Raw genomic sequence first — 25982 nt, 5'->3', positions numbered from 1 at the left:
CAAAAAGAAGTGTTCATGGTGCAATCCATGTGACCTCTCAGGCTGAAATAGAAACAACAGACCTGTTCAGACAAAACTGTTCAGTAAGTTTCACAGAAAAACTATCTGGTCTCTTAAAGGTTGATTTTCTAACTTGTTATGATGAAGAAAAATCACTTATTTCCTGCTTCCTGCATGCAGTGTAATGTTGTTCCAGCAGAAGGCGCCTGACAGACTCGCTCAGCCGTACCTGTGAGTCGCCCCACCTGTCCAACCTGCCCTGCACTCACTCCAGTACACAGACACACCTCTGCGTCTGCGCCGCCACTCCCTGACACAGACCCTGCCTGCTGCAGCACAACAACCTGGATACACTCAGCATGCCTTGTTCAAACAAGCCAGCTTACTATTAACCCAGATAGAGAAGGGCAGAAAGCTGGTGACTTTTATTCATGTGTCCAAACCCACACTTTGCAGCTGTTTCCTCTGCTGAATGCTGACGGTCTGAGGGGCAGTCGGGTCGTGTTGTGAGTCAGTGTCATCTTACATCCTGAGGGCAATCTGTGAGTCCTGGAGACGCGATAGTAACCTGTGGGGCGGCAACATTGAATGGACACAATATGGGGTCAGATGAGGCCTACAACTTAGTCTTTAAGGGTGAGTACATGTTATCCTGTTATTGTATCTTCATAAAGTCTTTGAAATGTGCTCTACAAAATGCTCCTCTGTCCTTTAAATTCCACTTCCTTGTTTATCATTTATTAACTTGGCATTTTCCATGAGCTGGAAAATCTGTGTCAAGAGAGTGCACAACAGTATTATCAAAGAACAGCTTCATATACAGGTCATAGTAATGCAGAGTTTCGGTAACAAATGAGCAGAAATAATGTGCCTGTGTGTCAGCAGCTCAGTCAGCTGGGTAAATAATGTATGCAGGTGTTTTGCAAGTGTCCAAACACCTCAGGTGAGTTGCAGTATAATGAAGTGTGTGTTACAACAATCACATTAACACTTTCAGCACTTTGTCCCCGAGTGAGTGAACTGTAAGCATGCATCATATACAGGCAAATGTTGAAACCAGGATGTGAACTTCTGCTATCTGGAGCATTTCATGCAGATCAACATTGTAGCACAGCATGTCCGGTTTAAATCTGTATATTTGCCAAAAGGCAAAGCACTTCACACATACAGTACGTTTAGCTCACATCCACGGTGTGAAAGTGTCGTCATTGCATCTGCACAAAGCTTTTTTAAAAATTACTCACTCTGTTTGTTCTGTGCCTAACCTACGTGGCGGAGTAATCATTTCTTTTATGCAGCTGGTTAAGACACCAAAATGGCTTTGATCAAACGAGGAGTTAAAGTCTTTAAGAAATGTGAATTGGGTTCAGGCACAGTTCTGAGCAAAATAACATATGGATGGTAAAGTCAGTTTTATTAATATGGACAAAACTCACCAGATAATGACAACATTATCTATAGATCGACTCCAGTTGGTAAAGAACTCAGCTGCCAGGCTTCTAACCAGAACCAGAAAGCATGACCACATTATGTCTGTTTTAGCATCTCGACACCGGCTCCCGTGTGTTTTATTAGAATGGATTTTAAGATTTTACCGATTACTTTTAAAGAGGACATATTATACCCCTTTTCCACCTTTTCAAACAATCCCTTGTGGTCTATAAATAATAATAATAATATTACATGAATCAAGCACCAGAGGAGGTTTGTGACCTCTTGAAACAGAGCATTTTTCTCTGTGTTGTAAGACTTGTGCAGACCACAAACAAAGAAGTGGATGGGTTTATTTCACATTTTGTGGGTCGGTAGACACTCCGGTTACCCAAATATATGTTCAAAAACACTGTGAAAGTGGATAATCTGCCCCCTTTAAATCTCTCCATGGCCTTTCTCCCAGCTACTTATCAGACCTTTTACTACCATACAAACCCACTCGTACTTTGAGCTCTTCGGGCAGAGGTCTTCTGCTAATTCCAAATTCAAGACTAAGAACTAATGGGGATAGAGTGTTTGCCGTGAGGGCTCCACACTAAAGTCTGCAGCAACTAAGAAGCTACAGACAAAGATATAGATCAAAGGTGGATATATAACAGTGAGAGCTGCATTCTGTGTAAGTAGTAGCCACCTAGCCTAGCTTAGCTTGGCAAAAAGACCAGACACAAAAACATAGTCAGACTCTGCCCAGAGGTAGCAAAATCTAATTCCAAGGTCTTTTAAGTTCATGACTAACTTGATATTTCTTATATGTTTTTTTTGTTGTTGTTGTTGTTGGGGGGGGGGGGGGGGGGTGGGGGGCTTTTTATGCCTTTAATGGAGAGATAGGACAGTGGATAGAGTCAGAAATCAGGGCGAGAGAGTGGGGAATGACACGCGGGAAAGAGGCCATGGGTGGGATGCGAGCCCGGGCCGCCCGCCTGAGACCACAGCCTCCATACATGGGGCGCGTGCACTAACCACTGCGCCACCAGCGCCCCATATTTCTTATATGTTTAATCACTGCAAAAACTAGATTATAAAAACAACATGTGGTGGTTTATTGAGTTACGTGCAGGACTGTTCGCCTTAACCACATGCAGTTGCTCCTTGAGTCTTTGCTGGTTGTCAAAATCAAGCTGGTAATACTACTCCAAGAAGTCCTTCTCCTGTGAGCGAGAAGAGGGGACAAAACTTCCTCCTGTCCCGCTCCCCATTTTAAGCTAAGCTAACTGCCTTTGGGCCGTGCAGACCTGATGAGATATTTATCTTCTCACGTGACTCTCACCATGAGACTGAATAAGAGAGGTATACAATAAGTAGAAGGAACGCCAATGTTGCAGCAACAGATCAGAGGAATACCCTCCTGATTGTTATCACTGAATAAACCTACTCGTGGCTGCGCTGCTCCAAACATCGAGATACCTTCTCGTCTCGAAAGTCCGAGCAGGTTTTCCATTCCTCTCAGTGATTTACAGATAGCTCAGAGAAACTAATCAGCAAAATCAGTTTCTGTAGAGTTGGCTTGGAATGTGGAGCCTGCACACTCTCGACCCTCGCATACTGTACAAAAGAAGAAGAACGCTACGGTGGAAAATGATATACATATGCTCGCAGCCTTGGTATTAAAAGTCTTCTTTAATGATACTTTAGCAATTAAGCACATACTGTATATATAGTTTATTACAGACTGATACATACGGTCAGGGATAGGAAAGCCTCTATACACCCACACAGGTGTTAGTAATTAGACCATGATTACACCTCTTCTCTGGAATATGTGGGTGTGGTCAAGTTTGACTGACAGCTCCACTGTTAATTTAAAAGAAACCGTTAGTGGGAAGGAGGACTTGGTGACGTGTTATCATACTTGTTGGTGCTTAGGATTTTTTGCATCAGCTCCTAATATTTACAACCTGAAATCACACACTCATTCCTTACTCCCATAGTGGACCATATAGTGCACTCATTCGGCAAAACTTAAAAAACGATTTCAGACACTACTCGCTCACTCGCCGGCCACCAATGTGCAGCATAACTCTGGCCGAGGATCAATAACAACGGTTAATAACGGCATGAATTTCAGTAATAACTTAAATTATACTGAGTGTATTTTCACAAAACAGTCATGAATTATGAATACATAGAAAATATTGTATTTTAAATAAATAATTAAACATATTTTCACTTGTGCCTGTCGTCATGATCGGGACAAACTGACGTTTCTCTGCTGACAATCTGTTAATCTTGATTAGAACAGATCAGAGATTTCAGTGAAAACGCCCCCAAATGACTCTTGTCCATCTGAGAGTCAAAAACCGCTCTGAAAAACCATTTAGCCACAATGCATGATGGTAAATATTGCTTGGATGATGACCATCGGTTGAATATATGTAATATTTACAGTCTATGGTTGTACACTACTCTACACAATGCATTGTGGGATACAATGAGTGGACCATATAGGGTATGACACAGCCTAATCGTAATTAAAACCCCTGTATGGACGTACAGAGGCTTTAATGCACGTTTTAAAAACGATGGTTTGTTTTTTTTAAATTGCCATTTAAACCTGATTAAACCTGGAGGATGACGCCTTGCTCTGCTGAATTCATATATGTAAGTAGTGTTTGAGTTTCCAGCTGGACTTCAGAGCTGTGAGCTGTGACAGCAGTGTGTACAGTACAGTAGTTACATTTACAGACTTCAAGGTCAATAAAACAAACAAAATGAAACTTTTATCCTCCCTGCAACGCCTCAAGTGCGTCCCATCAGCCAGTGCCCTCAGAAGTAACAAACCAGGCCAGGGAGCTTTGAGGCCTCTTGTCTTGCGTCGCCATAGAAACCAGAGGTATTGTTTGCTTAAGAAGTTACTCAGTTGTGAAGGAGAAGAGGGGACAAAACTAGGAAAACAGGCATTCTCACCTCGCCCACACTGGGGGGGGGGGGGGAAGCATTACAGTCATCTGGTTGCAGAGGGAACAATTCAAGTAAAACCAGGACCTTAGACTTCAAGTTAAACATTTTGTGAGTTAAGAACCAGGGAGGCCAGGACGGTTTGTGGTTTCTGTGTCCCTTTAAATGTGGTTGAGGGAAACTGTGACAGCATTCTTGTAAATCTGTGGTTCTGACTGGTGTCCAAGTGAAATTAAAACTCTGATCAAAGTCAGCTCTGGTCCATGAAAGCAACCTCACCACGATGTTCTTTTAGCAGCTTGTCTTGCAGCAAGTGGAGTTTACTCAGTATTCAATGAATTGTTAATGTTCTGTTCAAACTTAATTCTAAAGACATTTTAAGGACTTTTTTTTCCCATTTTGGTTTAGAAGTTCAAAGTTTATTCTTGATGATTTGGAGAAAAGAGTTGGGAAAGCAGTCTCACTTGAGCATTGTATTCTGTATCACAAAGTTGGTGGGTTTTCTCTGGCACACAGGCGTGATAAACACCTGTTTCTTTTTATATGTTAACCCCTTATTGAAAGTTTGCCTTCTCATGTAGCATCGATGTTGAACTGGTCCACTGGTAGCTATGAAGCTCGCTCTGCTGACGCTAGCGGCCGGTCCAATGCTTCAAGTCCCGTGGGTTCACTCTGAAATAGGAAAATCCACCTTTTTTTTGCTCCAAACATGTGGAATCTTTCACAAAATACTCTTGAGATTGACACTCTCCATATTGTAGCGACACCAAATGGACAGTTTGTAGTGCAAAGGCTCATGGGAATGTTAATGTCCTGTTAGAAAAAGTGTGTTAATAACGTTAAAGTCACTGTTCAGTCGTGTTATTGGTAATAATTGATAATTGTTTAATGCCATTTCCACTGTGATAGAGAATGTGATATCAGTTAACGATTATGACACCATTAGGTAAGTACAGTAGCTGTGTGTTAAATCAAGATTCAAATTTAAGACTTAAGCATTCTGAACCCTTTGAAAGACAAACAAGAAATGAACCCAAACAAGTGAAAAAAAAATGTAAAAATGATCATACATACAAATGACTATTTTTTGGAGCTTTGAGTTATGGACTTGTCGATGCAACACAGCATGCAGCACGGTAATCATTTCATCTTGATATTTTGTTTTCTTGATTACAGGAAGCCAAAATCAGTGCCCAGCACTGCTCAAAACTAAAAAGGACGTAATTAAATCACAACATTTCAACCTTTTGTTCATCTTCAGATGGTCTTCTTTCCACCTGAAGATGAACATATGGTCCAACTGTAGTACAGTATGGAATAAATAATTTTATTAAGGTCTTGCTGCTGTCTTTTAATAACTCTGCACCTACGTGATGTGCACATAATCACAAACAATCATCTCAGTAAATGTCATGTTCAGATTTTCGGTCCAATTGTTTTAGAAGTGTGTTAAAGGTCAACTAACCAGCACCTTCAGTGCTCACAAAATAACACAGAATATCACCTTGAATCTGATGGGAAATTCTAGGGCTCTGGTGGAGCAGTGGTTAGTGCGCGCTCGCCCATGTATGGAGGCTGTAGTCCTCCAAGTGGCCGGCCCAGGTTGAAATCCGACCCGTGGCATCTCCCCTGCATGTCATTCCCCACTCTCTCTCTCCCTGATTTCCTACTATATCAACTGTCCCATCTCTCCAATAAAGGCACAAAAAGCCCACAAATGAATCTGAAAATTCTGACATTGTGTCGTAGCATAGCGTGTAGATGTGAAACCGCTAACATGTTACATGTAACTCCCTTTAGGAAAACAATTGTCTGTATTAACATTTGAGTTTTTTACAGATTTATGGATTAAATATAACCTGTTTGTTATTTTAGTTTTGGGTTAATCTTTTTATTTTTTTACATTATGACAGAAAGGGGTTAGCTGACGTTGATTATGCTAATCTCAGCTAACAGCCTGCTGACTGCACTCTCAGATTTAAGCACGGCCATGATGGTCATGATTATCTAACTCTGCAACAAAAAAAAAAGCAAAAACGTGTATTTCTAAAACTGTCCCACAGGCTTGTCGCTCTGATCACACCCTAAATCCATAATTAATTGCTGTGAAGATGTCACAAGCATTGTGTTGAGCGTTCACATGCTCACACGCCTCAGCAAGAATCTGACTGTGTGTCTATTCCAGCTCTGCAGTTATCCCAGTCTTACAGTCTTTCCATAATGTGGTCATACTTTCCTATCTGTGCCAATTAAACCAAGCCTCTTTGCTCTCTGAGTCAGCTGCTAACAACTGAAACCCAAACATTAGTCACCGACATGTGCAGAGGGGGGTGTCTGTGGTATTTCTCGTCCTGTTTACCCAGCGGGATGGTTCCTCCGACCAAGATTAAAGGAAGTAGCAGCTTGACTAGTTCCACCTGATTTGGAAACACTTCACCCGTAGATTGTTGTATTTCCTGAAACTAAGGTGCTTTTGTGAGGGGTATTTTTTGTTAGCCAAACAGACTTTCAGTTTGAAGAGGGGGACGTGTAACCTATCCCTCTAAGAAAAAGAAGAAGGCTTTAATTTGTCCTTCAGCTTTATTCAAATACGGTCTTTACACACCAAAAAATATGAGGGGACATGAAAAAGAAAAGAGTGCTTAAAACCAATTTTGGGGAAAGTAAGAGAAAAATAAAGAGACCCCTAGTGAATGAAAAGCAAAAGAAAATCTTCAAAATGTCTATAATTAAGTCCTCATCATCGAGACCACTCCTGTCCAAACCTTTAATTCTTCCTGTGCTTTGCTTCCTTTACTTGTCCTATTCCCTCTCTGCTTTTTAAAAATAATAGTAAAAAGAAAACTTGGTTTATTTTAGAGTTGTCATTCCTGCAGTGCATGCTGGGATAGCCAACAGCTTAAGAAGAACCGTGGTTAACTCGTTGGAAATCAATCATTCTGTTTATTTTGTTTTTGCCGCTGCATGCTCGAGTTTAAATGATTCACTTCTATCACATGAAGGTGTGGTGGGTTTATTTTAAATTGGGAAATCGTATCCCTCATGGTGTAATTACCCGCTCTCCCTGACAGCTAAGACTGAGGACTTATGGGGCTAAAGACAAAGACACACCTTGACTAAGAGCTACAATTAAAAGGGGCTGAAAAGGATAAATTGGGCAGCACAGGGTTGGCTCATGTTACGCATAGCCATTATGAAGTTTGTCGGACTATTTGGTTAAGTAGTAGCTCAGTCTGTAGGGACTTGGATGGGGAACTGGAGGGTCGCCGGTTTTAAAAAAATCTAAAATCTGGAAGCTGGAGAGGTGACAGTCCTGAGCACTGCCAAGGTGCCCATGAGCAACCCCCCCCCCAACCCCATCTGTCTGACATCTCTCCATTAGTGCATCCTGTTTGTGCATATGTCCTTATTCCATCCTCTGTGTGTAGTGTAGCATGTTCAACAACAGAGTGTAAAATTGAATTAATAACGTTTATCTTCTTCTTCTAAGTTCTGCCACAAACACACACAACTGATTGAAACCCTTGTGCCTCTTATTTCTGTCCCCTGCAGTGGTTCTAATAGGAGAATCGGGCGTAGGAAAGAGCAATCTGCTGGGCCGCTTCACCAAAAATGAGTTCAACCATGACAGTCGCACAACCATCGGGGTGGAGTTCAGTTCACGGACGGTGCAGCTTGGAGGTTTCGCCATCAAGGCCCAGATCTGGGACACAGCCGGGCTGGAGAGATACAGAGCCATCACCTCTGCGTGAGTATTATGAATCAGCACACCTGTAATAGATCCATTAATATGAACATGTGTCCCAAATACATATTAAAACTGTGCAGGATGCTAGCATGATTTGTATCAAGTTTCAGATATCCCCAACGTCACTTTTACTACTCTTGTTTATGGCATATTGGGCTTTCGATTTCTGATACCTACATGTCATTCTTCCTGTTGGACATTCAAAATATCTGTTCTTCCTTAGAAAAACTCCCATGTCAGACATCAACAATCAAAGTGTTACTTGTTATAATTTAAATGTATAATATTCAAAATTACATTTTGAACATTTACAGACGAACTTTATATAATGCACATTTAGTTGATGTTTGCAAAAAAATATATATATATCTGTCTATTTGTTTAAAATAGGTACAGTCCACCATAATGATTTTATTTCTTTTGTTATTAAAGATTTATTTTTTGGGCTTTTTTTGCCTTCAATGGAGGAATAGGACAGTGGACAGAGCCAGAAATCAGGGAGAGAGAGTAGGGAACGACACGAGGGAACGGAGCCACAGGTTGGACCCGACCCCGGGCCACCCGCCCGGAGGACCACAGCCTCCACAGATGGGGCGCGTGCACCAACCACTGCGCCACCAGCACCCCAACGTTAATGAACTTAAACATGTAAAAATGCCAGATTGTAGCAACCGTATATATGCTAATTTCCATCTGTAGACCCTTGTGGTACAGGTTTGTGATACACAGGTATACACGTTTACATATAACCACAATCACGAGCAAAAACCAAACAAGTAGATGATGTTCATATTGGACGCCAAATGTCACAGAGGCGTAATTATCGCTCCTTGAACAGACAGTCTGAATATGACTTTAGTAGTGACTGATGGGTCACATTGCTACCTTTCTTTGTGATTCATAAAGGTGTCGTGTTTGTTCATAAAAAATATGCCAAATGAATAAGTGACATGTCGTACTGGTGGATGCACTGGTTTAAATATTGCACTCATATTAAACAGGCACACGTTTTGAGCGTAGCACACAGAAAGACAGATATTTTAATCAACATTTCATGCTTGTTTTCTTGCTCTGTAGTTCTTGAGCAAACCTGTATGTCAGCATCTTAAGGTGGTGCTGCTATCAGCCAAAACACACGCAGGGACAGGCAATGATCCTTAGCTCCCTCCCACATTACCTGAAAAACAACCAGCACATTCTGCGCTCCTGTCAGCTTATGACTGGCACATATGGGTTCAAAAACTCCAATTGGTTAGAGCAGAGACTTTGTTTGAACAGCTCTCATCAGGTCCCTGTCCTATCCGAGGGCACTCCTGATTCATTCTTTTTTTTTTAATTAAACTAGAAGGATTAACAGCTGAGACTGGTTTTAAAACAATAGAACCATGTCAGTTTTATTATTAAGACATGGAAAAATCTGAGGATATGCTACAGCGCTGGATTAGCTCTTTTCTGACAGCTTGGCTTTTTGGGTAATTACTTGCAGACTTATTCCAGCATGCAAATTCTCGCTCCCATGGAATTTCCCATTTGTGCTGTAACAAGCGGCTAAAACCTATTAAAGTGGAATTAATTATGCTAGTGGAAGAGAGGAGCAGAAATGTAATTTTGAAGGAAGTATTGATTGGTTCTTCACTTCAGACCAATTGTCAGTCATTATATTTTTTTAATGAGAGCAGGAGAAACTACTTCTTTTTCTCAATTAGGATAGGAAAGTACTTAAAGCTACCACAGGTGATATTTTGAGTGTTACAATGGATGACGTGACAAGATTAAGTGCAGCGTGAAAGAGGTTATTTAAAGACTTTTTCCAAATATGCACTACCGAAAATGTCTATAAGATTTCAGGGCAGCACAGATCTTCCCGAGTTTCCTATTCATAAATGTCCCTCACAGTGTGAAGTTTTCCCTGACGCCACGGGGCCTGGGATCCAAGATGGTGGACAGAAATCCAATATGGGGAACATAGCAACAGAGTCTAACAATATAATGACAGTTTTTGTCTTAATGCTAAATGTATTTGGACATAGTCACAATAGCAACAAATGAGTGGACAAGAAAACACAAGACAATCACACCGGTCAAGCACCAGTTCTGTGATCTTAATTCACCTTTACTGCCAACTGGCTTGCATTGAAAAAGTCTCTCGGGAAAAAGGTCCGGGAAGAAGTAAGGGAAGAAATGTGTCTGTTTGGGTTAAAACATGTGGCTCAAGGAGTTTTGTGTTTGTGCATGTGTGTAAACATCATCAATCATGAACCCACAGAGAGTTAGTACCTGACTCTGAGGTTCCCATCTAACTCTACATAATAATGATGTTTCTTAACTCAAAGTTCAGTTTTTCTGTTTATCATCACTGTCCTTATTGTGTCCTTTTCGCCTATAGTGTCTTAAATAATATACAATATACTAGATGCTTTAAGTTAGCATTTAGCCTGTGAACATAGTAAGGGATTTATCACCTAAAAAACAAGTGGTTTACAAGCTGGTGGAGACCAAAATAAACCTTTATTGTAGAGACAGGACAGTGGATAGAGTCAGAAATCTGGGAAAGAGAGAGAGAGAGGATTGGATTCCAACCCGGGCCACCCACTTAGAGGGCCTAGCCTCTGTCGATGGCGCGTGCAAACCAACGACTAGGCCAGTGGCGCTCCAGTTGTAAACTAACCTTTCACATTAATTTGAAACATAATATCAACAGCTATACAGACAGCAACACTCAGACCTTCAAAGTGGTATTACATGAAACAAAAGGCCCAGGTGTTACACGATCACTTACTGTAAAGTTGGATCATCTCTGCACAGGTATTACAGAGGTGCAGTTGGAGCCTTGCTGGTCTATGACATCACCAAACACCTGACTTATGAGAGCGTGGAGCGCTGGCTGAAGGAGCTGTACGAACATGCTGATCCCAACATTGTGGTGATGCTGGTGGGCAACAAGTCTGACCTGGAGCCCGAGAGGTCTGTGCCCACTGAGGAGGCTCGAGACTTTGCAGGTACAAAGTGTACAAGTGTAACCTTAAATTAAACTGAAAACTGAATTTAAAAAGTGATCACTGAACTGTTTGTCCTGTCAATGTTTGTAATTTTCTCAATCATGTTTTCTTCACGGTGACAAAACTGACTCTAAATCCACAAATTGATTTACAATTAAAATATATTGCCTGATGATAGGGCCCAGTTTAGCTCCTGAAATCTCCCTTTTCTTTAAGAATTATTAGATAAAAATAGATATTATTGCTTTACAGTGACACTATAACAAATGTGCATTTTATAAATATCATGTAACCTAACTAATATTTTATTTGTGTTATCTAGAAAAGAATGGTCTTTTGTTTCTGGAGACCTCGGCTTTGGCATCAACCAATGTGGAGGCAGCATTCAACAATGTCCTGGAAGGTAATTTGTTTTAATGTATTAAAGAGGACATATTATACCCCCTTCTTACATCTTTTCAAACAGTTCCCTGTGGTCTAAATGAAACATCTGTGCTGTGCTTTGTTCAAAATACAACATGAATCAAGCACCAGAGGAGGTTTGTGATACTGTATAAACCAGCTCTCTCAGAACGCTCCGTTTTGGTGTGTGTGTCTCTTTAAATGCAATGAGTCCCCCCTGAGTTTTCCTGGTAGACGTCACTCCTTCGCTAGGGAGAATAAAAATGGCCGACCTGCGCAAAAGTTTTGCTCTAAGCTGGGGGTGGAGTCCATGGGTGGAGATACTAGAGGAGGAGCATTTTTTTCTGTGTTTTAAGACTTATGCAGACCACAAACAAAAAGGACTGGATGGATTTATTTCACATTTTGTGGGTCGGTAGACACTCAGGTTACCCAAATATATGTTCAAAAACACTGTGAAAGTGGATTTTTCATAATATGTCCCCTTTAAACGTTGTTCCCCCCTTTGGTAAAAGAAGCACATCATAATTCATATCTAAATCTGCTGTGATACAAAATGAAACAAATTTCTGTGTGATGTCATTGTATCTCGCTTTGGGGCATGACTGACTTTCTTGGATCTTTCTGTGGGCATATCTTCCTTTCTCTTTCCCTCCCTGTCTTCCCCTCTAAATAAATATTATTTGTATACCTGCCTTCATCTCCTAACCTCATAGAGGTTTGGAAAAAGTATTTTGATTGACTGCTTTCGGAGGAAGGTTTTCTGTTGAGTTTTGGATTTAAATAAAAAATATATTTTTCATGAGTTTGAGTCAACTTTTATACAGCAAGGAAGTGAGTTGGTTAAGTACTTTGTTTTGATAGTTGTGTGACTTTTTTCTTCTCAAAGCCTGGAAGGTTTCCTCTATTGTAGCACCATGTCAATCTTTAATTTTGTTAATTTTCTGCCACAGAGATCCGCAGGAAGGGGGGCAGTAAGCAAATAGGTCGCAGCTCTATCAGTGCCGTGACTTTGAACAACTCCAGCTCAGGAAACACAGAGGAGAGTAGGCCCTGCTGCAGAAACGTCTGATCACAAGGACCTTCAGGAGACCAGGCACCTCAGTGGTGCTGAACTCCACCTTCACCCACAATGCTTTGCTAGAGCTTGAAGATTATGGGGGTGATATGGCAACACTGGGTGCCAATGTTAACTTGGAAAAGACTGACACAAAGGTTGTACAAATTGCATGCTGGTGATGTATTAAAAAGAGGATTAATATATGTGAATGAATGTATCTGGATAAACATTAACTTTGAAGAGTCCCTGCTGACTATTGAACATAGGTCAAAAGTAAACACATAACTGTACTACTTGTAAGATGATATATTTATGATCCATGCAAAGATTTGGAGTTTTAAATGTACATCATACATGACAACAGATTGAGGGCATGTTTTGTTTGTGCAGATGATAAGTCTTCCTGTGCTTGTACTCCAGCTGATGACGTAAAGAGGAGTCTGATTTAATCGCTGACGTGAAATTAAAAAGAATATGGAGAAAGTTGGTCTCATAATGTGTTATTTGTCTCCTATGATGAACGATATGAGCACAAAGCTTCTGTGAGGATTTTTTATCTGGCCATGACCTGGCTGGAGTTAATGCTGAGGCCTCTTTATGACCTACAAGTGAGACCATGCACAACGAGAACACTTATTTCTGTATCCTTATTTTTAATGTCTGGAAACACTGATGCAGCAACAGCACACCTGAAAGAGACTGTTTACTTTTTCTAGGGCAAAACTTTACACCTTTGACTGTTAAAAGAAACCAGGATGAGATTGTTTTGTCAAAAACTGCTGTATATATACCAAAGAACTGTAAGTAAAAGGGGACGAAGCCTGAGTGACGTCACCCATAGATATCTGCAGGGGTCTCTGAAGGCTTGTTGATGGCGGTCGCCATGCTGGATATCCTGTCTCAGCCTAACTTCAAACAACCGTACGACAGGCAAAGAGGTGAAGTTGAGGTGGGTTTTAAGCCTCCTGAAAAACTAGCTAGATCGTGCCCACTTGTCAATCAGGTCAGCTACGCTCCTTACTATAGATACATATTGTTCTTATAGGTACATATTCTCCCCATAAAATCAAAATGGATGCATTATAATAAAATACACCCCTGTACAGTGTGTGCCCATGAAGACATTAACCAATCCGACCAAAATCATTCTTTGTACCAGGCTGTAAACATCTTAATGTCTGCTGTAAAAACGTGCATTTTTGAATGGGGTGTGTATGTGAGTTCCTGGGCTCTTGGACCCAGTCTCAAGTGGACACTCGATGAACTGCAGTTTTTTTCAATTACACATTGTTTCATGTTCCAACACTGAATCTTGCCGCTTGATATATAGCCTACAAGTAAAAAAGAGATCAGCAATGAGTTAAGAAAGCATTTTGTCTATAGGGGCACCTTAAGCAGTTTCATTTTTTTTTTACTTCATCAAGAAAAAGTTCTTCACAAAAAAACAAATTACAAAAACGGCAAAGCCTCTTTGGTAGATGCTAAAAAAAATAATTTTTAAAGTTGAAAGACAAAAGTACACATTTAAAAAAAGACAAATGTGGAGTGGATCCCAAACTTTTCAGCTTGTGACCCCAAAAATAAGGGTGCCAGAGACTGGGGACCCCCACCGTCACTGTAGGGTGGTTAAGGCATATAATAATTAAGTAATGTATATGTATAGACAGTGGACAAAGACATATTTAAAAAATAGATGTGTGCATCTTTGTGTGTGAAGAGCAGCAGACACCTATATTGTTGCTTTCATATGCAAATACGTATATTTACATATTCATTTTATTTCAATTTCACTTAATAGTATGTTTTTATTTGAAATTGTATCTATTTTAAAATAACAGGTGAAATATTTTGAATAATTTAAATATGTATTAGTATTTTTGAAGGCATCTCAAGACCCCCTTCTTGGGGACTCAAGGGGACCCCTGGTCGAAAGCACAGAAATCTGCTGTGTAGCATAGCGCAGTTTAATAAACATGAATAAAACATATATACAGGATAACAGAAATCAGGAGACAGACAAAATGAAGACACATATTTGGTCCTGAAGCATCTAGGGCCTATATGTAGGCTTTCCCTCAGAATTGATTTAATTTAGCCTTTCTGATATCTCTTGTCTTCCTTGAGAGATGTAAACGTCATTATATCACTGCACCTCTGTAAGGCTGCAGTAATACATATCAATGAGGCTTGATGCTACCTGTTGAGGCTTGGGGCCGCAGACGTCATGAAAATCAACGACCAGCGGTTGAACCATGAACGGCAGCCAAGCGGGCCAATCACGTCAACGCTCGTGACAGGTGTCGATCAGCTATTGACCATTAGGAGCGAACAAGGGGCGGGCCAAAGACACTGACGTTACGTCGCAGCCTCCGTAATGGCAAGTGACAGAGGGTGAGGAAGACGAGGTGAAACTTTTTTTTTTTGGAGCTAGTAGCTGCTGTGGGAACAACAACAGTGAACAAAAATATTTTGAACTTCTGGACAAGTTTTTCGGCGTAGTTTTCGTCTTGAGTGCGATTTGACCGTCTTCCGGGTGTGAAGCTACCAGCTACAGTCGTTAACGGTGGTGTCTGACGGTCTTCTCCCAAAAGTACCAGAAGTTTGTTCGACTTCGAGTAAATACGTAGAGGCGTCGAAAAACAGCAGCAATGACGAACAGAGAGGACGAATATGACTATCTTTTTAAAGGTGAGTCGCTCTTTTTTTTTTTTATTATCTCCAAGCTAGCAGGCTACGTTTCGACACCAAAACCGTAGTTACACCTGTGAGTGTCATTTGATGCCGAGGTGTTGACCCCCCGAGTGCCTGGCAACAAGGTGTATAAGACGACGTTCATCCAGACCCAGAGACAAAGGCACCTGCTGCGAGCTGTAACTTTATCTGTGTCAAGTTGAGACACAAGTTACAACATGGTTTGATAGACATGCCAGCTTTTTTTTCTTTTTTAAATTGCAATATTGCTGCTGGTAAGGATTATTTATGTGGCGTTCAAGTAGCATCCGCGGTGGAGTCATCATCATCATTTGTGCAGGCCTATGATGCAATCATCTTGTGATGCGGCGTCCGGGGTCATAAACCGTGGTGGGTTTAGAAAACAAAACAGCTTTCAATCAGACTGTCTTACACTTTCACTTGAGGTCTTCGTGGTTTACTGGAAATTCCCTGTTTGAAGTTTAAATGCACTTACAGGTCTTCACACCTGTGCAAAACACACTCATTTTCTTTCACCACCTGAAGTCTTTAACAGTAAGAAATGTAAGTACAGGCTCTCTAACAAATATAGGATATAAAATACTTTGATGTTAATAACTTTTTCATGATGGCAAGAGATTATTCGTGTTTTATTCCAACACTTTGTCATCTGGTATAAAATAATATTCTATTTCTGTAATAATGTACTGTGATGGGGGTAAACACTGTTGTTCCCATATGGCAGCTTTTCATACTTTTACCTAGTCATAAGCAAGGGAAATAAAGTGCCTATGGTCTGTTCAAATATAGAACACTAAACAGGCATGTGTGGTCAAACTGGAAATACCTGCATGAAGTGTGTTTGTGTGTTGCCACAGAGAAGCTCTGAGCACTGGGAAGGCGAGATTTTTTCACGCACTCAATCTGCGATAAACTGATTATTGCAGATTCTTCTGAATCATTTGCAGCGCAAGGACAGTGATAAGGCGATGGCTGCCATTAAGTCGTTCTCTCAAACCAGGAAAAGGCTAATGTTATTGTCGTAGTTGTTCTTTGTTCCCACAGCCTCCTTTTGTCCCTCGCTGCTGGATAGCATGAGTCAAGTTGGGTGAGCTTTTAGTGAGTCATATAAACCTTTCCTTACTGATGGAGGCAGCAGTGCGGGGAGTCAACCTACTTCCCTGCTCAAGCCATACCTTTTTCTTTGTACACATTGTCATTTTAGTGATGTTAATGGTTGTCATTACTGGGATATGTTTCAGAAGCTTTTTATACCAGTTCTTTCACTCTTTGAATGTTTATCTTCCGTGTGTTTTTGGATTTAAAGCACATTGTACTACACAGCTGAGGGAAGTATGTTAAAAAAGCAGACATTTGTGTCTGTCGTTTTCTTTTAAATTACACATTTTGCATTATGATGCAAAATCACTAATTGAAAGAAAACATTTTTCCTACCTTCATCGAGGTGATCTATTTTAAATTGCTGCTCTTTCCTGGCATTATAACTATGCTAATTTTACACAAATAGAAATACTGAAATTGGTCTGTTAAATTTTCAAGGATTTAGGATCAGACTGTCTATTTTTTTTTTATTAGTCATTCCTCAAAGGCCAGCTCCATCACTAAGTGCAAGGTTGTATAATATAATAGTTAGGTGTCATATCTTATATTATATATCATTATATTTAGCTGAAGAATGCAAACCCAACAATGGGCTAGTCAATGGGTGTGTAACGCAGCCGTGATAATACCTGTCTGATGGCAGGGCACCTGAAAACGGTTGCATAATGATTTTTGTTCTCCGCCCAAGATCTTTTGTGTCAGACAAAATGGAGAAGGACAGTTTTTTGATGCATAGCAGAGCGACAATTTTACTTTTGGTTGGTATTCTCCCCATAGCTTTGACATATTTGTTTTAATCATATTCTTCAGAAACAAGTTCATATTTATTTGGACAGGTTGCTGCATGCGTCTGTTACACCATAGAAACACTGACAAACATTAACACACAGTTTCCTCTAAGAATGAGTTGCATTGCTTATATGCAAGTGTAGACACAGCGGTCCATGTGTTAATGCAATTTCAACATTCCTTAACAAGTTCCTATTTCCTAATAGCAGGGTGGTGAGTTGCTGGGGTTGGTTCCTTTTGACAGACTGACTCACCTGACAATTGTGGAAGTAGTTAACTGACACACACTCTAATAATGGCTGTTAAAGTTCATATTTGGAGAAAGTCCAGTAGAGGATTAGCATTAATTGATTTTTAACTGTAAATATATATTAATATATCCCTCGGGCCCACGTCAAGCTTCCCAAATGTTTAAGTAAGAAAACCAAAATTAGGCTTTTTTTTTCTGTCTGCTCATTACAAGAGAGTGTTACATGGTGACCTCTCAGTCACCCTGATGAAGGCCACAAGCTGAAACGCATCGGTCTAATTTGTTAATAAAGTTGATCTTCATACTAAAAGTGTTGCTGGAGCTTTTTGACCTCTTCTAGTCTTTGTCTTCATGCACCTTGATAGTTCCAAGATTATGTGTAAACCCAGCCAAGACTTTCTTTCTCTAAGGTGCTGGTTGTTGTTTACTATCAACTAAAAACTTGTGACACAAAAATGGGTATGGAGTTGAGGGTCAAAGTCTACCACAGGATCACTATTTCTCTTAAATGTAACATATGTCAAAATGCTTCCAGTACCAAAAACCATGTCCCTCAACAACAGAATCATCCATATGCAAAAAACAAATTGTATTGAGTTGACAGATTGAGTGCAGCCTTTACAACAGAATAACATCTTACAATAACAACTAAAATCTGTTGGCAGTGGCATGTATGTTGAATTACCTGTATCTTAGTTCATTTATTCTCCTTAATTTAAAATCTACTTTTTTTCCTGGAATACATTTGACAAAATAAATCTGTAAGAAATCAATACTTTAACCCTGATTAACGTGCTCAGTCTGCCTTTATTTCCTGAAAAGAGCAGGTGGTATCTAATATTTTCGGATACTCAGTGGGAGTCCCCTGAGTTTCTGCTCTATTTCGTCTCGGAGCCAAATGTGTGCGTCATTATTCAGGCAGGCTATCCAATCAAATGAGGAACAAATTTGATTTATGAAAAAAATCAGCTCATGTTGTTTAATGTTACTCCTTCACGGTTGAATAAACTGTTATACAGTTTGCCTTTACAGCTGCAGTGAAGTAGTACGTTGTGCTGCTCAAACACTGTGCTCAGGCTGCACTCTTTGTGTATTTTTCACTCTTGAAAATGAGACTGCCCTGTGCCGATTTATTCAAAAATAATTAAAAGGAAAGAACTCTACAGGTAGAGTCCTCTACTGTATTACCATGGTGATGACTGTTCCTCTTTTTAAACCTCCTTTTTTTCCTTTTTAGTGGTGCTGATAGGAGACTCCGGTGTTGGAAAGAGTAACCTGCTGTCTCGCTTCACTCGAAATGAGTTCAACCTGGAGAGCAAGAGCACCATCGGGGTGGAGTTTGCCACTCGCAGCATCCAGGTAGAAGGCAAAACCGTCAAGGCTCAGATCTGGGACACCGCAGGACAGGAGCGTTACCGAGCGATCACTTCTGCGTGAGTACAAAACATCACTGAAGCCTTTGTGGAAGCACAGACTCACTTCATGCTTTGACTGCATGCTCCCTTTATACATCATAGTTTTTCCTTTGATTTACAGTCCAGCATACATACACCCATTTACAGGTCCACATGCAAAGTTCAAAACAGGCAAGGTCTTGATACAAGACATTCAAAAGGCCTCTTTTGTTTCCTCATCATGGTGCATTGTGCCATCTTTTGTCAAAACTCCTAGTCACAGTCACAGGAAATCAAGTTTTAATATAAATATCTGGGTTTACAGTTTACCTCCAACCAAGGGCCAGTCTCCATCCATGAATTACATTTAATCAATCATAGCCTTATGATACTGAGAAAAGTTTACGAGAATCAGGAAGTGATAAGTCCTACAAAATGTACCTTTTTGCCTTGGGGGAGGAAGTGTTTTGTAAATCACAGCTTCCTCCTCATCTCTAAGTCAAGTTCCCGTACAAACACTGGTCCCTTTTTTTCAGGTTGTCTATCTCACTGCAGTAGCCAAGCCTGTGGCACCTTTGATTCAAATAACTTGCACCAGTTCTAACCTGGTACTGTTTTACTAAATGTGTTTCTTGGTTTCTACAATTGCTACCGATAAAACGTTGTGCCTTGAAGTTGGCAGAGCTCATGTGACAGAAGAATCCTGAAATCGTCAAAAAAAATATGTTTTCTCTTATTTGTATTATACTCATCTCCTCTTCTTATGATTTCCAGGTACTACCGAGGAGCAGTTGGAGCTCTCTTGGTTTATGACATTGCCAAGCACCTGACGTATGAAAACGCTGAGCGCTGGCTGAAGGAGCTGCAGGACCATGCTGACAGCAACATAGTCATCATGCTGGTGGGCAACAAAAGTGATCTACGCCACCTCAGGGCGGTGCCCACAGATGAGGCCAAGGCCTTTTCAGGTATTGTTGTTGTGTGATTTATGTATGAGCACAAACACTATCCTGCCTGTGTGAGCCTTTGATGTTCTAGGAGTCAGCTTCATTAGAATATTTCCAAGGTTATCGCTTACTATCTAAGTGAAGTGTAGAATAACATTTGCAGTTGTTGCCTTTTGTCTCTCAGTTTCTCTGTTGCGTAGCTTTGAGAAGCTTCAACATCTGTTGATCTTCTGGCTCACCTGCGGATCATTTGACGTAGATGGTGGCCCAGAACAACCACAGCCTACTTCCAGTCTTGTCTCCATTTCTAGTCTCTGTATTTTGCTTGTATTGCAAATAAGCTTTGAAACAATAATGCAAAGACAGCAAAAATGTCATCACAAAATATAAATGCAATGCATCGTGAATGATACAGCCATTATCTTAACATTTCCAAGAGCAAGAGGGAAATCAAATCTTTCTTTTACTATTATCAGTACTATCACGATACCTTTGAGGAATGTGTCTCTTCAGTTGATGATGATTTGACATCCGCAGAGAACTTGGCCAAAAATGCATTTAAGGCTGTGATACTGGGCCAATCCCCTAGTTCCTTAAATGAGGTATTCAGTACTTTATAACCCATTATGTGTGTTGCAGACAGTATAGCAAAACATGCTGATTTCATCAAGTTTTCTTTCAGTTTATTTTATACTTTTTTTTTTAAGCCTCGTTTGCGTATTCCCTCTGGCAAAACCCGTGTTAGAAGTGTTTGCACTGTGATACTGTTAGGCATTTTCCATGAACGTGTCACAGCACACGTTTCAAACGGACTCGATTTAAATAAATTAAACCTCCATTTCTCTCGACCCCTCTGAGAATTTCAAGGCTTTGTTTTAGAGCAGATTTAGTTTTTTTTTACAATCAGCCTGCAGAACTTCACTAAAAATTATGTGTAATTGTCAACCTTTTGACACGCTCATTATTTCTGAGTGGTTGCCCTGTGTGTTTATTCTTGACCTTGGGTTTATTGGCTCGTGTCTGAAGCAGTGTTACACCTGCTTTGACTGGTAAATGACTCGTGCTGAGACTGCCTGTGTGAAAGTCAAATGCACAAGTCCATATCACACTAGGCGTTTGATTTTCTTAGCTAGATAAATACATTTTCACAAGTCAGTGTCTGCTGGTCGGGCTGATTTGTTTTCCAAACCAGTGACCATAATTATGTATGCTTAATTTACATAAAGACCAGGTGAGGGACATGTCCAGTCAAAGTCCATTTTCATGTGTTCCTCTCAAAGAGTCAGTCACAGTGAGCCAGTCAGAAGTTGTACTTACACCTGTGTGTGAAAATAAAATTCTCACCTATCACACTGATCAAATTTTTTACCAGATTTAAATATTTTCATGTGCAAAGTTGAGATAAGAATTAGGATTATGAAAAATGAAGAAAGCAAAAAGTAGTCGATTTATTGATGAATCAATTAGTGTGGAATCGACAACTAGATTTGCAGATTTATCGCTGCAACAGAAATGTATTCAAACATAAAAAGTCGCTTTCCTCAGTCTCAAAAATGACACATCAACACGTCTGCTGACCTCACAGACATTAATTATCACGTTACCTGTCCTCTTGGGCCAATCAGAGAGGAGCTCTGAGATCGGTTTGTGTAATCGATCAATGTAATCAATCGCACCTCCCCTGGATTAAACAAAATTTAAGCAGCATGATTAAACAAAGGGAAAAAATACCAAAACTTCCTTTCTTAAGTCCAAACAAAGCAAACATATCAAAGAAATACATAACGTAAACATTGAGTTTTATTTAACTTTAAATAGAAAATAAAAAGACGTTCAATTTACAAACTCATTAATCCGAATAATCTTAGTTTCATCGTAGAAGATATGCTCCATAAAATAAACTATAATTTCAATCATAAAAAGAAGCAAATTGTCACATTTAAGTGACTGGATGCATCACAGTTTCTGCGATTTGCTTTAATGTTGACTTGAAGGTGTAATATTGAACAATTCTGCATGAAAAAAATTATGGAATTGTTTGAAACTGTCATATGTTTTGTGCTGACATTATTCCAAGTGTTTTTAACATTGTTCATACCCAGATTAGTCAGTTTTATTTTAAAAGGTTAAGTTGCATTTTTTGGGCGATCCGCATGATACATTTGTCACTGAACAGTTTAATATCCCTTTAAAAAGAACAGATTAAGTGTGCATTTTTGAATCCATGTGACACAGGAGTGTAACCTCTTTAAATATGATGAATATGAACCACAAGATCACTTTATTAGTCGCTAAGGATTTCTCATCATTTTGAAAACCCAGTTTGATCTTTCAAGTTTATGTGAGTAACGATGTGTTTAGTCAGAACATGAAAAAAAAACATTCCAGAGCAAATATCTATGAATGCAAATCACTGAAATTCTGTAACAGGAAGTTTTTCAAACGACTCAATTTGAGGGGAGAACCACGGAGAGAGTCCATCATGACTGTAAATGTCAACACAGCATCTCCCCGCTCTGTGTAGGTAGTTATAAAGGTTCAGAAACTAGCAGATATTAAACATATGGTGTCATTCTGTTTATGTACTTTACAGAGGCGAATGGCTTGTCTTTCCTGGAGACATCAGCGTTAGACTCATCCAATGTGGAGCTGGCATTCCATACTATTCTCACAGGTATGTTTCCTGTTCGTGTTTTCTTTGTCTTTTGTTTAAAGTGATTATATCAAATCATTGAGTGAAAGTGCATTGAATGCTGGAGTGTACCAATCTTAAACCTCAGAAGCAGCGATGTTAAGATCTTGATTTATAAAGTACATTGATTTGTCTGAAAGTGTTACATTTCCATCCAGACTTTGATGGTTTACATAACAAGACTTTAAAGCTGCCACTAGATGGCAGCAAAATCCATCCTATTGGTTATCCATGTCCATCACTTACATGCAGTCTTAAGCAAGAACAACTTTTTTATTTAAGATAACAAAGGTTATGGGCACACTGAAAAACAATGCAACCAGTTAGTTATTGTTGGGGCAGCCACTCTAAATCATTTATAGTGACAAACAGGCTTTGACCCGCTTAATCGAAAGCATCTCTTCAAGAAAGAACTTCTGATAGTAGTTCACAGACATTAAGCATTTGTAAATGTTTTTGAGCAGTTTCCTGGTGGGGACATAAATTTCAGCTAAGCTAGCAAGGGGTATCTGATGTTGAAGATTTGGCAACATTGTTGGAAATGAGTCTACCCCTCGAGTGTCCAAAGGGACAATCCGTCAGTGAGTTGTGCTTCCACTATAATTGCTCCAGGGGCGATCAGTGTGTGAGTATGTGCACCACTCACTGTTTGTTTTCTGCTTCTGCTCCATGTTCAATACTCAGGCGCCTCTGCTTGATCCGTTTGAGCCATCCTGCCCAAACCACAGTAATTTCTAATTCATAAAAACTTCAAACCAACAAGCCCCATTGAGCTAATGATGCTAATTAGCTCATTAAGTGAGGAGAATAGAGGAAGTTCAGAGCACATTAGCAGTCAAGCTATAGACCCAGTGAAGCAGGGAAGAAGTCGCATGATGTGTAGATATCAGCAGCAGACAGAGCGCAGGTCAAAGAGGGTCATCCTGATGGATTATTGTCTATATAGGCTCAGCAGCTGTAGCTGTGTAGAGTTCTTAGTAATGACTCATGGTTTTACCACCTGACGTGTCACGTCACAGTCAGCCAGGAGTCTTGTTTTGCTTTAAACCTTCTTGCTTAATAGGCAGTTTTTACTTCAGGGCTGTTTTCCACATCTGGCTGTAGTTTAGAGTTAAAGCGGCAGTATGCAACAGTAAACCAGAGCGGTGTTTGCACTAGTCCCGCTCTCTCCCTTTTTTTTTTTTTTTAAGTTTTATGAACTCACCAGCTTATTGACAGTAAAATATTGAAAAAGGAAATGTCAGGGATGAAGAGAAACAAAACAAGCGCAGCTCTTGTGTGCTAAAGATGAGTCCTTTTTCTGTTTGCTGCTTTTATAGCATGAACTTGCAAAATAGGTATTCAGATAGAAATATGAAATGTATTTCATCTTGTTGCATGTAGGGAGTGCCTAAAAGGAGACTTGGTACTGCCACATGACATACCGATGCCAGTTTAGGATGGAAAGAATCCTTCACGGCTGCCAGGAGTCTGGATAGAACAGTTGTTGTTCAGTGTTGTCATGCTGTTTGTCCTTATCACAATATGTCCCACTGTTGGCTAGATTTAAAGGCATCTACACATAACTCATTTCCTTTCACCCTTCTCTCCATCACAGCCATCTACAACATCGTGTCACAGAGGCAGATGTCAGGGCGAAACGACTCAGACTTCTCACCAGCCTCCAACGTAGTGCCCATCACAGTTGAGCCCACCCAAAACTCAGCCAGTAAGGGTGTCTGCTGCCAGAACAACTGAGGCCTTACCACTGACCTCCTCCTTCACCTCAAGGCTATATCGGAGAAACAGCCTGCTAGAAAAACAGACACAGGCAGATGGACAGGTAGAGAGAACCATAATACACAAGGACACTTGTACTGGGAATGATTTGTAAGATGTCTGGTTAAGAAAACTTAATACAGTAACAAATGAGGGGACCAGGGAAGGAGGGATAGTAAGGAAGTTTAGATAAACAGGCAGGGCGGGTTGTTGAGAGGTTTGATGCACTGCATAGTCTGCATTTTAGCTATGAGAGAGATGCATCATCAGAACCGATTCAAGATCTAATGAAAAATGTAACACAATATTTGGTCCCTTTTTGTATCTCATCACGATTTCTGTCTTTGCAAACTGCCTCCCTTTCAAAGCTGTACTTTACAAGCCAGTAAATGCTATCTTTCAGTTTCTCACTACCAGGATATTGGGCAATAAAACAAAAAAATACACATCCAAAGAACTGAACTGCAACCCCACCATCCCCACTGTCATTCCCATTTTACACCAATGTACAATATTCAGGAAATAAAGTCCCCTACAATATTTATTGAACACTAGATTAAGGTCTTGTTTAGCAAAAGGGTTTGCAGTTTAACACTAGTTGCTTTTTGTTTCCCCCCCGCTGATAGCTTCACCCTTAAGGGAGCTCTCTTGCTTTTCACTGCGTTTGTCCACCATCGTATCTGAAGAATCTTAAATAGACAGCGACTCCTCAGTAATAGAGGAGCAAAAGAGTTTTAAGTCATTTTTCCTAAATGCACATGCTGGAATTTGGTCGATGTTGGTTGGCTCATGTTGTGTTCCACCAGACCACTCGGAGCAATAACATCCCTCTCTAACGGTGACATGTAATTTCTTTTTGATTGCTTTTGATCTTTGTTTGGAAGGCTTCCCTGCTCTCTGCACACTTTGTTCTCGACAGATGAGTCATGCTCTTGCAAGCTTTGCACAGCATTAACTCCAACCTCCAACTTTTACAACAGATAGCTGCATCACTTGTGGATGGGTTAACTGCCTCGCATGCTGGTGGGATAAAGGTTTTAGCTTTGCTGATGATTCTTTCACCCCTGCCTCCTAACCTATGGGAGAAGTTCGGAGGTTAAGGAATTGTTTTAAATGCATGGACAACCTTGTGCTGCTGTTTCCTGCTAACTGGGATGGATGGATGGATGGATGGATAATGTTTCAGGGGATGAGGTAGTGAGGGCACTCAGCCCTGCCCTGCTCCTGTGGTCTCTGATGTACCCGAGATGGCTTGTTTTACTGTAAGTGAAATCCTCCACTGCTGCCTGCTCACCTACTCCTTTCTATCTCTCTCTACGCTGTATGTAACTGGAACAGGACTCTGCCTTCTGGGATCTCCCCGAGGTCTGCCCTCGCTCTCACTTGTCTTTATTTCCTGTGGAGAGGGCGTGGGTCTGATTCGAGGAGCCAGGATTGGGGTTGTTAGTATCTAATAGTTTAATAGATGAGGAAAAGGAGAAAGTATGGTAGTGCTAGGAGGGAGGGGGGGGGCTTAATTAAATCCAAAGGTTGTGCACACAGATGTTGTTTATCCTGCTGATGTGTTTCTGCATCATCACTGACTTCTGTTGACTTCACAGGTCTTAAACTGGGTGGTGTAGGTTAGGGCTTTTTAACATTTATTCTAATATGTATATTTGGACTGCATATGTATAAAATAAATCTCATTTGTTATAGCCTGCCTCTTCTCATGTCTCCTTAAGATCCTTTTTAATTATTC

The 25982-nt window shown here is 40.3% G+C and overlaps 2 protein-coding genes across 2 annotated transcripts; both read left to right on the top strand.

Moving 5' to 3' along the window:
• The first annotated feature begins 295 nt into the window (after positions 1-295).
• On the top strand, positions 296-13081 carry LOC132983595 (ras-related protein Rab-25-like). The gene is made up of 5 exons (XM_061049969.1): positions 296-636; positions 7942-8137; positions 10943-11136; positions 11459-11539; positions 12492-13081. Exons 1-5 carry the CDS (start codon positions 600-602, stop codon positions 12608-12610), a joined length of 627 nt encoding a protein of 208 aa, XP_060905952.1. The 5' UTR covers positions 296-599; the 3' UTR covers positions 12611-13081.
• A 1869-nt stretch (positions 13082-14950) lies between these two features.
• Positions 14951-25938, top strand: rab11al (RAB11a, member RAS oncogene family, like). Its single transcript, XM_061049968.1, has 5 exons — positions 14951-15286; positions 18688-18883; positions 19619-19812; positions 22385-22465; positions 24081-25938. Exons 1-5 carry the CDS (start codon positions 15247-15249, stop codon positions 24218-24220), a joined length of 651 nt encoding a protein of 216 aa, XP_060905951.1. The 5' UTR covers positions 14951-15246; the 3' UTR covers positions 24221-25938.
• Positions 25939-25982: the final 44 nt, after the last annotated feature.

The sequence above is a fragment of the Labrus mixtus genome, chromosome 11, assembly GCF_963584025.1.
Source record: "Labrus mixtus chromosome 11, fLabMix1.1, whole genome shotgun sequence".
NCBI classification, from domain to species: Eukaryota; Metazoa; Chordata; class Actinopteri; order Labriformes; family Labridae; genus Labrus; species Labrus mixtus.
The sequence above is the reverse complement of the archived record's forward strand: the minus strand, read 5'-3'. Positions and strand labels throughout refer to the sequence as shown.

Coding starts and splice junctions, on each gene's coding strand:
- rab11al (XM_061049968.1), top strand. CDS start 15,247: ATGACGAACAGAGAGGACGAATATGACTATCTTTTTAAAG. Junction 15,287..18,687: donor ATATGACTATCTTTTTAAAG/GTGAGTCGCTCT, acceptor TTTCCTTTTTAG/TGGTGCTGATAGGAGACTCC. Junction 18,884..19,618: donor TACCGAGCGATCACTTCTGC/GTGAGTACAAAA, acceptor TATGATTTCCAG/GTACTACCGAGGAGCAGTTG.
- LOC132983595 (XM_061049969.1), top strand. CDS start 600: ATGGGGTCAGATGAGGCCTACAACTTAGTCTTTAAGG. Junction 11,137..11,458: donor GGAGGCTCGAGACTTTGCAG/GTACAAAGTGTA, acceptor TGTGTTATCTAG/AAAAGAATGGTCTTTTGTTT. Junction 11,540..12,491: donor ATTCAACAATGTCCTGGAAG/GTAATTTGTTTT, acceptor TTTCTGCCACAG/AGATCCGCAGGAAGGGGGGC.